General features: G+C 48.4%; 2 protein-coding genes across 3 annotated transcripts; one reads left to right on the top strand and one right to left on the bottom strand.

The window, feature by feature from the left end:
* Positions 1-283: 283 nt before the first annotated feature.
* LOC138241052 (cis-aconitate decarboxylase-like) lies at positions 284-6607 on the bottom strand. 2 transcript variants are annotated; one of them, XM_069193574.1, is made up of 7 exons: positions 6269-6607; positions 4874-4944; positions 4133-4187; positions 3261-3448; positions 2878-2970; positions 2563-2768; positions 284-1761 (listed from the first exon to the last, which is right to left on the bottom strand). In XM_069193574.1, the coding sequence occupies exons 2-7, from the start codon at positions 4889-4891 to the stop codon at positions 834-836; spliced, it is 1488 nt and encodes a 495-aa protein (XP_069049675.1). In that variant the 5' UTR covers positions 4892-4944; positions 6269-6607; the 3' UTR covers positions 284-833. The 2 variants fall into 2 exon arrangements, with proteins under 2 accessions (XP_069049675.1, XP_069049674.1); XM_069193573.1 differs by lacking the exon at positions 6269-6607 and adding an exon at positions 5554-5629.
* Positions 6608-7741: 1134 nt separating this feature from the next.
* Positions 7742-10098, top strand: LOC138241105 (threonylcarbamoyl-AMP synthase-like). The gene is made up of 7 exons (XM_069193851.1): positions 7742-7805; positions 8056-8165; positions 8452-8646; positions 8883-9045; positions 9317-9482; positions 9723-9817; positions 10013-10098. Exons 1-7 carry the CDS (start codon positions 7742-7744, stop codon positions 10096-10098), a joined length of 879 nt encoding a protein of 292 aa, XP_069049952.1.
* The last annotated feature ends 1487 nt before the right edge of the window (positions 10099-11585 follow it).

Here is an 11585-nt window from a genome sequence, read left to right as displayed (position 1 = left end):
AATCCTTGTCCGTTCACCTGAGCATGACTGGGCACCTTGCTTCAAACACCCACACACCTTTGTGTAAAGTAACCTCCTCTGGCTTTCTGTCCTTAGCAGAGGACTTTGACAATATTTTTTAGTATTGTGAACACTTCAACTAAATGGTGCACTTTGTTTTGAACAGCTACAGTCCTCTAACTGCAGGCACTATATGCAAGTATGCAAAGATCTCAACGTGTCAGAGCGAAAACACACAGGCAGCAGAGCTTATTTAATCTCATTTATTCGTCAGAACAAAAATTCTTATTGCTCATTTTTACATCACATTAAGGTCATAATCAAAAGCTAAAAAATACATCATTATTAATTCATTTACATAAAAAATAGCAATAAATTAACAACAAACCCTGATTTTTTTTTCTCCAGCATTTACAGAATTGGTCTTCCGCAGCCAGCAGCTGACAAGTCCAGCGGGCTAGTTTGGATCAGAACGGCACCGGGCATGGCGAGACCTTGTCATCACCGCAGGACAGGTGGGCCCCGGGACAGGAGCCCCTCGCTCACCTTCGGCATGTATCATTCATTCACACGCATCTCCCGGCACGCGGACATTCAAACAAAGCCCTCAACAGAAAGTACAGTAATCGGTTTTAAAAAATGACTATTTAACAAAGAGATTCAGCTCCCAGACAAGAATGTAAGAGCAGCTCGCTCTTCCGAGAATCTCCGATGCGTGAGTGCCCCAGATCCGTGCACGCGTCCCGAAGCAAAGCGCGGAAGAGGATGGATAGACAGTAAATCTGGGAAGAGAGCTTAAAACCAACATGCTGGCGGGGGTCCGGGGCCGCGGCTCAGTGCAGCTGCTCCAGCAGGGGGCGGCAGTCCCCCAGCCTGTCCAGCCCCTCCACCGTCTCGATCAGCGCCTCCATCTTCTCCCTGGGCAGCACGGCGCCGGCGTTGTGCCGGAACTTCCCTTGCAGGGCCTCGGCGCTCAGCGGGTTGCGCCAGTGCCCGTAGAAGGTGTCGCAGCGGCCCCCCAGCTCCTCCCCGCCGGCCAGCGTGACTCGCACCTCCCCGTACATGCGGTCGAAGTTGGTGGGGTTGTCCTCCGGGTGCTCCACTCGCACCCGGGCCAGCAGGGCCTGCAGCTCGGGCCGGCGGCGGGCGGCGTGGAGGAAGGAGCGCACCGTCACCTCCCCGTCCAGCAGGGCCGTGCAGGCGCTGAACTGGAAGGAGTGGCGGGCCTGGTGCTCGGACTCCGGGAAGGGCCGGTTGATGTACTTGGAGCGGGGCACGCGGAGCAGGATGTCCCGGATCAGGCCCGGGGAGAAGGAGCCGCCGCGGGCGCCGGGCAGCTGCTCGTGCACCAGGGCCGCTGCGTCCGCCACCCAGTGCATGCCCAGGTGGGCCGGGAACCGCTTGAAGGCCACGTCCTGCTCCTCCAGCAGGAAGCGGGGCTCGGCCTCCTCCGGCGAGGGCAGCGGCCGGGCCGCGTAGTCCTCGTAGAAGGCGCTGAAGCCCGCCACCCCTGGCACGGCGTCCAGCACCAGCGGGCTGGCCTCCAGCCCGCGAGAGGCCAGCAGCGCCGCCTCCAGGCCCAGCCGCGCCGCGTTGCCGATGTGCAGGGGCTTGGTCTCCGTGGCGGCGTTGGCCATGGGGGCGCCCGCCAGCGAGGCGGCGATGGCGAGGGCGTGGGCGCACTGGGTGCGCTCCAGGGCCAGGAGCCTGGCGCAGGCGGCAGCACTGCCCATGGTGCCCACCACGCTGGGGGGGTGGAACCTGCAGAAGGAGAGGAGAGAGGGGCATCAGAGAGGCCAGTATTCACCATGAGAAGGCCGCCAGTTGTTCTGCAGGAGGAAAAGCACAGCTGTAGTGTTAAAAACAAAATGAGTCCATACTGGCTCTTTACGCTGGCATTGGGAAGGAATTCTGAGATACATTATAATGCGTCTTGATTTCTCCTTAATGAGAAATCACTTGCATGACGTGAAGCATCCGATGAATAATATCCTCACTGCATGCAAATATGGCTCATTGCATTTTTCATTTTAGCAAGTTTCTTGAAGGAATAATAGGACTTCAAGCTCTGGTCCTTTCCTCATGGAAAGACACGTTTGAACATTGTTATGTGGGCGAGGTTAACACCACAGTCTGCATCAAATAGCCATGAAAGAAAAGAAACAACTCACTGGCTGGTGAGTGAGTAGATGTCCTTTTCATGCATTTATAGCCCTTTATTTATTTATTTATTTTTTGACAGTAACAAACCAAAACACAGAATGTTCTTTAATGGGCCAGTTCACCCAATAAACCATCCTTCATTATCCAAGAAATAATTGTGCGTTATTTTTACCTGCGCTGGCTAAACATAATAGAAAGTGTTTCTGCTGATAGAGCCTTCACTTTCTGCTCTACAACACGATGAGATAACTATCCCCGTTTCCTTCTAAATTAAATCCTGTTTCCATTCCCATGTTGGCACTAGACACCCATTAACCCAGCAGCTGCTGGGGTTAGGCCAGAGGGAAGACTTTGAGCCGAGACAGATCGGGCTCGAGAGAAGGTGGGCTGGAGTCTCACCTCTTGGGGATGTTGTGCGCCTCACTGGAGAACCTCATCAGCCTGCCCTGGACCTCGATGCCCACGTTGAACGCCAACAGGAAATCCAGCCCGCTGGGCTTGCTGTTGCTAGGCAACATGTCACTGACAGCCAGGAGGGCAGGAAGGACCGCCCCCGAGGGATGAGTGGCAGGGTGCCAGGTGTCATCGAAGTCCATGGAGTGGACCTGGAGTAGCAGGCGAGAGAAAGGCTGAGTAACGAGAAGAGGAGCATTCCTCTGTCCATCCGTCTCCCAGCTCATCACAGAAAGCGGGCACGCCACAGCGCCACCTTACCGCCACGCCATTGACGAAGGCCGCCAGCGTTGGGGAGAGCCTGGTCTGGCTGCGGCCGTAGACGGAGCTGATGTCATCGGGGGCGTACATGTGCTGGAAAGACAGGAAGCAGTCGGTCACTAACTCCACCAGCAAACTTTCACGCCTTAGGGCCACATCCCCACTGGACACTGACCAGAGCCCCATTTTGCCAGTGGGATTTTAAATAAGGACTGAAGCAATGGCCTGTACTGTATGAAAGGTAATCAAAGCTTCAATCACGTTTACCGAAAGGCATGACCATGCTTGATTATGAGATCGGCGCCAAGGCGATCAGGACAGCTGAAGTGAAGGAGCGTGCCCTGATCAGCGGTCGTTCTGTGCCCCTCGTGCGGCCCGCTCACCTGGCAGTGCTGCAGCGCCAGCTCAAACACCTGGGTGGTGCTGCCCAGCAGCCCCACGCCCAGGCTATCCAGCACCATCCTCTTGCTGCGCCTCAGCACCGTCTGCGTCAGCTGCTCCGGCTGCACGGCCTGGATGAAGCCCCCGAAGCTGGCCGTCACCGTCTCCTCTGGGGCAGGCCTCTCCGCCACTGCAGGACACACAGAACACACGGCGCTGACACCCGGCTCGCCCTACAGCAGGGCTGGCCTGGTGCCACAGCTCTCACTGCGGCCGCTTGCAGAGAGTGGAGGCTGAGAACCTGAAGAGAGAAGAGACTGGCTTTTCCAGACCAGGTATCTAAAGAAGACCTACAGCCCTGCATTAAGGCTTTTATGAGCAGCTGACCAGTCCTGAGGTGACATACTCTTTACCGGCCAGATAGAGTTAAGGACCTATATTCCAGGCAATATTATATATTTGACTTTTTTCCCCCCCTAAAGAGGCTTTCATTGCCCTGACCGTGCTCAAGGGTGCACCAGCACTCTCTTATGTGAAATTCGAACCTGCAACCTTCCAGTTACAAGTCCAGAAACCTGACCGCTGCTCCACACTGCCTCAGCTGAAACTGGTCTTGAACCCGCAGGACCCATCACTAAGTATTAGATGGCGAGAGCACATCCGCACGGAACTTGCAACATGCAGAAACCCGCTGGGGCAGTGAAGCCTGTGCAGCGACAGAACATACAGCTCCTACCTAATTAATCCCTTAAAACTGGTAAAAGGGTAAAAACAGGAAAAGGGCAAAGCCTGGGAATATAGAATTGACTTGATCAGTTTTCACTGCTGGTCTAGTAAAAGAGACAGATTTTGGAGAAATTTACAGTCTCTTTACCTTCCAGGGCAGGCTTGTGAAGCTGTCGGATGGCACAAACACGTCTTGACGTTCTCTGCAAAAAAAAACCCAACAAGATTTAACTTTTGATATGCCAGAGGAAAGTGACGGTTTGATCAAACCAACCACTAGGGGTCCTGCAGGTGTCTGGTAAAGCGAATACTAACTGTGCATACTGCAAAGTAGGACAAAATATTTTTACAAGACCCTCCAGTGGTAAAATGAAGGCAAGAACTTTCAGAAGATACACACTGAAAAAGAAAAAATTACAGTTCATACCACTTTTTTTCTAGTTCAGTTTTAAAAGTTGTTTGACCTGCTCTGGTGCTGAAAGAAAGCGTCTTGTTCAGTTTGCCGACAAGAAACTCAGGCACAGAAGAAACTCAGACAGAAGAGCCAGCATGATGAACACAACCATTAATTCTGCAGTGACAAGTCTTTAAGCCATGTTAGACTTTCTAGTAAAACCTTGGTAAAGTAAAAAAAAAAATAACACACCCTTACAGAGACATGCTAAAAGCAAAAACTGACAAAAATAATTTAACCGCAGTTTCGGGAGACATTCTGGCAAGACATACTCTGTACATTTTCACAAAACACTGAAGAAAAGGATTTAAAAAAAAATCACAAAACACTTAAACAGACTCTTTCACAAAAGCAGAACATCACAGTAAACCTCCATTTCACCAGCGGTGATTAAAGTCTCAAGGAGTGGCAGTCCCTCCTGGGTGTTGTGCTTACCTGCAGTGTGGAGAGCATGGTGTCCGCTGTGCTGGCAGGATCTTCAGGAGTCTCTGTGAGCCTTGGTGTTGCTGTGAGGAGCAGCTGTTAATCAGGTGAGGCTCTGCTGACTGCTTATATACACACTGACCCTCGGCAGACAACAATACACCCCATTCTAAGGGGGTGGGTTGGGCTGGGGCTTCCAAAATACACCCCTTGCCCCCCCCCACCCAAACAGGTATTTCGTGCCAGTATTCAGGGGTGGATTTCTCCGAATCTGAAAAGGAAGTATTATATAAGAAGGTGGGGGGCCTGTGATATCATTTCTGTTATCAATGCAGGGTGGAGGAAACAAGAAAAGCAGGGACTGTACAGACTCCTCCTGCTCCCCCTCCTCCATTTATAAAGAATATACTTACACCACCATCAGCCTGCTCACAATTTTGGGAACGGAGCCTTCTGGACAGGTAAATACCATTCTTCTCCTATATCTCCATAGCCTCTGTAGTGTTTTTTCCAGTGTGTGCTATTTTATCAGAGGTCTTAGTCTAGAAGAACACAGCACGTTACATGTTCTGAGAAAAGCCACTCTGAGTAACAGGTCATGCTTGGTAAAGTACTACATACTTTTTATGACCAGAACTTCCCATCTCTTTGTGTTAGGAGGTATGGAGAGATTTGAAAGCTAGAATTCTAACCTACAAAACAGGTCGAGCACAGCATTCCCACGCGACTGCCAGGGACCCGGGTGTCCACAGGTCAAGCAGGTGCTCTGGATCGATGCCACCAGCCGCTTAAATCCGTAGTTGCCAGCGTGCGCCGCATCCCCGGGAGCAAATAAAGGCTCGGACCTGCTACCTGCTGGAAAAGGGACATTGCAGGCGGCGTTGGGGACAGATTTGTTCCTTAAAGATAGTTCGGGCCCAGTCTCGCCTTTCGGAGAGAAGTCAGGCTTTCGCCTCGAAGGTGCGAGAAACAGGGAGCGCGAAGACCTGACTGATAAAACCACTCTGATTGCGCTCTGAACCGCGGGAACATTACAGATACAGCAGTATGTAGTTTCAGACAGGAGTACTGACGCTCACTGTCATAAGTATTTCCCCCAACCCGTCATCTGCAATAACTAAATGCGATGTGTTGTGCTACTGTATACTACTGTATCCGCTGAGGTTAATGGATGCGTATTTACAGAGACAGTGTCTTAAATTACTTTCTTCCCAAGATCGCCGAGTTTTCGATCATTTTGGAAGCCGTGCAATTGTTATAGATAACTTCTGTATAGTCCACCAAGCAGTACGTCTTAGGTTTAATGGTAAATAATTAGTGGTCATTAGGAACCGAGTGACCGCTGGATACATTTTAAGCTTTGTAATATTAAAACTACACTCTACACTCTTAATCGCCACGAGTTACCAGCTACGGTGTCTTATTCCAGTATCCGGCTGTTTCTGAGCTCAAGTTTAAATAGTAATAGCGTGGGTCTGTGTCCGGGCATCTTCAGCCGTTGACTCAGTCCAAGGGCAAACCGTAGAGCCCGGTCCTTTGCAGTTTTGGAGACCGATGGTAATCTTACACGCGTTGTATTTTACACATCTGATCAAATCCAGGCCGTGCGTCACGTTCACTCGTGAAGTCTGGCGGACATCGTCACACAAGCCGCTCCGTATCATCACATACTGTACCAAAAAAAAACCTCTTCAGTGTGATCAGAGTAATAACTTTAACTTTCAACTTTATTGTCATTAAACTTACACAGGTGCATAGTATAATGAAAAGTGTTTCTCATTAGTCACTCAGGTGCAGTACATAAATAGGACAGAAGATAAGACAATAGACAGTTACACAATAGCAATAACAGTAACATGTAATAACATAACATAAATAACACTGAGTAAATAACGAACAAAAAGCACCATTGTTTGAGAGCTAATGAAGCCGCTATAGATATAGTGAACTGTATAGTGAACTGTAACACCGACAAAGTTTTACCAGTCGAAATAAAGTCTTGAATATGCAATGTGTATTATTAAAAATTAAATAAATGATGCTTCGATTTAAAGCTGCACAGAATTATTCAGAGGGAGGTGTAACCGCTGACGGGACAGGTGTGATCTGAGCGGCGGTAGGAAGAGAGAATTTTCTCCAGGGGGTCCGCAGAGGGCGCTGTCTTCCAGAAGTCGCAGTTCTGTACAGCTATTTTAGTGGAGCGCGCATAGTCGCAATTTAACGCTTTTCTCTAGGTCAATACATGTATCGGTAAATTCACAACAAAAAAAAACCTTAGAGCTAAACCTTTTCCTCGTCCTCATTAAAATGTGCCCCTTAAAGTATGGCCAATTCGCAACTTTAGATGGCTACGTGATTAAATAAAAATCAAAGGGCGATTTTGTTCTGTTGTTTAGAGTCGGTGCCGTAGGTTTTGGCTTTGCCCGCAGAAATGTGACCAAATCTTAACAATACTTTCTTTTGGAATTGGTTTCACTTTCCTTTACTGCTTGGGACTAGATTTCACCCAGTGTTGAATTTTTCATGCAATATTTTTGGCTGCAGTATTGGTATTGTTCCCAAGTTTATTTTTTAGAAAGGCAAATGTCTCTGACAATCTATACAGTCTTGGTCCTGAAGGGCTGGTGTGTCTACAGGATTGCTAGATCACTTAAAAGTAGCAGATCAAGTGACCTAATCATGCCAATAATGAACTATTGGGGTAGTTAAGAGCTAAGATGTTCCTGAAAGACCAGGGATGATCAGAGCCATGTCTCTAAAATGGTGACTTAGGAGGTTGATTGCCAGTGATGTAGTAGGTTATACAGGTTCAAGTGCTCTCTTCATTCTCCTTCCACAGCCGGCTACAAGAACCTGGTGCTCCTGGCACTGACTACTGTGATGGAAGTCATCTTGGTCTGTTTCCTCCTCTCCACCTTGGACAGGCTGCCCTACAAACTTGAAAGTAAGACATTCCCCAGCTTTGTGAAATAAGCGCATCAACAGTCCTCTTTCCTTTCTCATTTGCCATAGTTCATTGCTGTCAGCAGTTAAATGCAATGTGCTGCAGGTCCGCAGGCGCTTTGAGGAAGAGGAGATGCTCTTTTGAGACGCAACTGATGGGCATCACCCGAGCAGTTCCTTCATTCTAGACTTGCCTCAGAAAGCTGAGAGTGATGTGCCACTCTCCTAACCTCCCTGGGTGTCTCTTGCAGTTGCCATGCTGGCGATATTCTCCATCATCTGCCTCTATGGCATGCTGGCCTCCCTGGCCAACGCCATCTTCCTCAAGGATCTGCTCCCCCTCGGGCCCCCTGTGCTGAAGGTGAGGCCCCCATCCGCCACTGCTTATACACTGCATACACACACTAGCTACCCACAGGTTCTTCTTTTCAGTCTAAAACGCGGTCTTCTCACCTCTTGGGATAAATCAGAATTATGTTGGATTCATATTTTAATCTTGATATTGACTTTACTCTATGCGTATGTCCCTTAAAATGAAAACCTGGATTCAGGGCAATGTGGAAAAATCAGGAAGCCTTTCCAAACAGTCATGCCACGTGGCCCAAGCCGAGAACTGCCCACTGACTAATTCAGCTCGTTACACCCAGGCTCAGAAGAAGGAATTGACCGAGAGGCCTCCTCCTCCTTGCCCCATTGCCAACTCTCGACTGACCAGCGGGTTGATAACCATCTCCAAGCTGTTGGACAGCAGTGGCGTATGTGGCATCCCTACTGACACAGTGTATGCCCTGGCCGCCTCCTGCAGACACCCCAAAGCCATAGAGAAGATCTACAACATCAAGGTAAGAACAGGCCCCTTTCTGTGTGTAGAAGCAGCCTTCATTCCCTTTGCTTTCCCTTTGTCAAGAGAAACCTCTCGACAAGCTCAGCAAACGTTCCTGCAAGCGAAGCCTCACACTATGCGACTGTACTGCAATGCATTTTCTAACACGGTGACCTACAGAATCTTGAACAGCTCAAATGAGCTTTCATTTTCACAACTGGTGATCCCTGAGCATCTGGCACTGCCTCCCAACAGGACCGCCCTGCAGAGAAGCCCATCTGCATCTGCATCTCGAACCTGGAGCAGCTGGCCGCCGTCAGGCCTCCCTTCAGCACCCTGCTGTGGGAGTTCATGAGGAATGTTTACCCAGGGGGCATCAGCTGCATCGTCAAGAAGGGCGAGTGGCTGTCCAGGCTGGGTGAGTGGGGTCTACTGCGATGCGGATGGATGTTGTGGGAATTGTGGTTAGCATTTTCCACTCGTGGTCTACTCTCAGCTCTGAGGTCCTTCACTCCAGTTCTGTGTCTTATTCTCAATGTAAAGCACTGCAGATTCAAAAATGAATCACTTGACACTGGACAAGCACAGCATTTAGGGATCCTCCTAGCCTGCCCCAGGAAAAAGTCTGGCTTGGCTGGCTATCCCAGTCCTTCCCTGTTACTGACAGTCCTCTGTTGGCTCGCTTCCAGGCGCTGGTCCTGCCTATGACCGGATGGGCACCAAGGACAGCATCATGATCCGGGTGCCTGACCACACGGTGACCGCACACCTGTGTAACATGACTGGCCCCCTCGCCATCACTTCTGCCAACCCCAGTGGAGAGCCGGACAGCACGCACCACGACATGGTCATCACGTGAGTCTCCGTTTGTCCGTAGAGCTCTTCTTTATGGGAATGGGCCAGATTTGAAACCTCCCTGATCTTTGGGAAGGAACTGCTGCTTCTTTCTTCTGACAGCAGCTCATATAGAAAGATCTGCCTAAATCCTGCATATAATATATCCTTTGAAATTGATACCATATTCCCAATTGATGCCATATTGAGGTGTGTTGCTTTGCCTTGAGTCTAAATCCACTTTTTATTCTTCTCCTCTAGGCGTCTTGGACACAAGCTGAACGGAGTTCTGTGTGATGGAGAATCGAATGAAGTCGTGGCATCCACTGTGGTCAACTGCTTGAAAATCGATGAAGGTACAGTACGTTCTGTTCTTTGCAAAACAGCTCTTACTTTCCAGGGCTGCCACCTCTGATCGGACATCACAGAAAAGGCCTCTTTGGGCTCTGTGTGGTCAGTCGGAGTTTGAGAGCTATACAGAGGGCCCTTGTTTGTAGGCAGCGAACGTGTCCTGTCATAGAGAAAAACCTAACTGTCCTTTTGTGTTTCAGGCATCATCACCATCATCAGAGAAGGCTGTGTTCCAGCTGTCAAAGTCAGGCAGATATTTGAGAAAGTGAAGACCAGTGTGGCATAAACACCAGGCCTCATCCCTTCGAACCTGAAATGCTCTCTCAGGAACAGCAAGCTTTGAAACCGAGTGGAGGAGCTTTAAACAATGCAGATATTTATTTGTATATTATTATTATTGTATTTTTTATATTAAAAAATAGCCATAGGTGGGAATGACTTTTGGGTTTATTTTCACCATTTTGTAAAAGGATTTTAAGATTCTGCAATGTACATAATGAAGGCCTCTTTTACTGTATCTGTTGGTGAACTACAGTACAGTTCTGTTGACTGCAATAAAGTGATTTATCAGACAACACCTTTATCTTTTGATTTTTGGCAAACAAAAGCATTTGTATTATAAGATAAGTAGATCTTTTCAGCCCTCCCTGTTGCCAAGAGATCTCAGATAAAGAGACTCCAATGGTATCTCCAGGTGTTCGGAGTGCTGTTACAGTAGCTCTGAAGGCACTATTCCAGCCCAGTGTTGCTCAACTATACTGAACTACACTTGCTTCCTCAAACACATTGGTTCTGCCGATTAGCATGTTTGCTTGTAAAGTATCTCTGCACTGGTGGTGTGGTGCGAAATATTATGTCTCTTAGTTTTTAAAATGCAAACTGTTACTGCTGTTTGTGGTGAATAGTGAAATTCATTGTTTGTACAGTATGTTGAAAGCTGAATCAGTTTGTGGGCTAGTGTACAATGCCATTCTGGGTGTAGATGTCCATTTCTTTTCCATTGGAGTCTCATGTTTATAATCCTAATGCATATTGTATTTGAGTACTGAAAACCCAAATAAAATCACCTGAATCAGTAAGCATTCTTTGATCTTTTGCCTTTTTTGCAAATCCAATAAGTGAATGTCTCACGAAAAGACAGCAGAAGCCTTTAAAAGAATGAAAAACACGGTCGCAGGCACTGCAGCCTGCAATATACAGACAACCTCTCCATTGCAGGGGAAGCCTAGCAAACTAGGTGTAGTCTACAAAGGAACAAGTAATAGGTTTATTCCATGCCGAAAAAAAGAAGAAAGAGAACACAACGTTTCGGCCGTGGAGCCTTCTTCAGGTGTGAGAGAGACAAGGCAGTAGGCAAAGGTAATGTAGTGGGAGAACAAGGCTGGGAGGGAGGGGGGGTTAGAGGTGGGAGCAGGGGACAGAAAGAGATAGCAGGACCACAGCTACTGAGCTGTGGAGAGATCTCTCTTTCAAATACTGGCCTTCCTTACCGAACACAATGTCCTGAGCAAGAGTCAGATTGGCTTCTTGCCAGATCACCGCACATCTGATCACATTTACACCCTACACACACTGATAGACAAACACGTCCACCAAAAACACAAAGGAAAAATTTTTGCCTGCTTTGTCGATCTCAAAAAAGCATTTGACTCGATTTGGCATGAGAGATTGTTTTACAAACTACTCCAAAGTGGCATAGGGGGCAAAGTGTACGACATAATTAAATCAATGTATTCAGAGAGCAAATGTGCAGTGAAAATTGGAAACAAAAGG

The sequence above is a fragment of the Lepisosteus oculatus genome, chromosome 8 (assembly GCF_040954835.1).
Source record: "Lepisosteus oculatus isolate fLepOcu1 chromosome 8, fLepOcu1.hap2, whole genome shotgun sequence".
NCBI classification, from domain to species: domain Eukaryota; kingdom Metazoa; phylum Chordata; class Actinopteri; order Semionotiformes; family Lepisosteidae; genus Lepisosteus; species Lepisosteus oculatus.
Note: the sequence above shows the minus strand (reverse complement) of the source record. Positions and strands in the feature narration are given on the sequence as shown.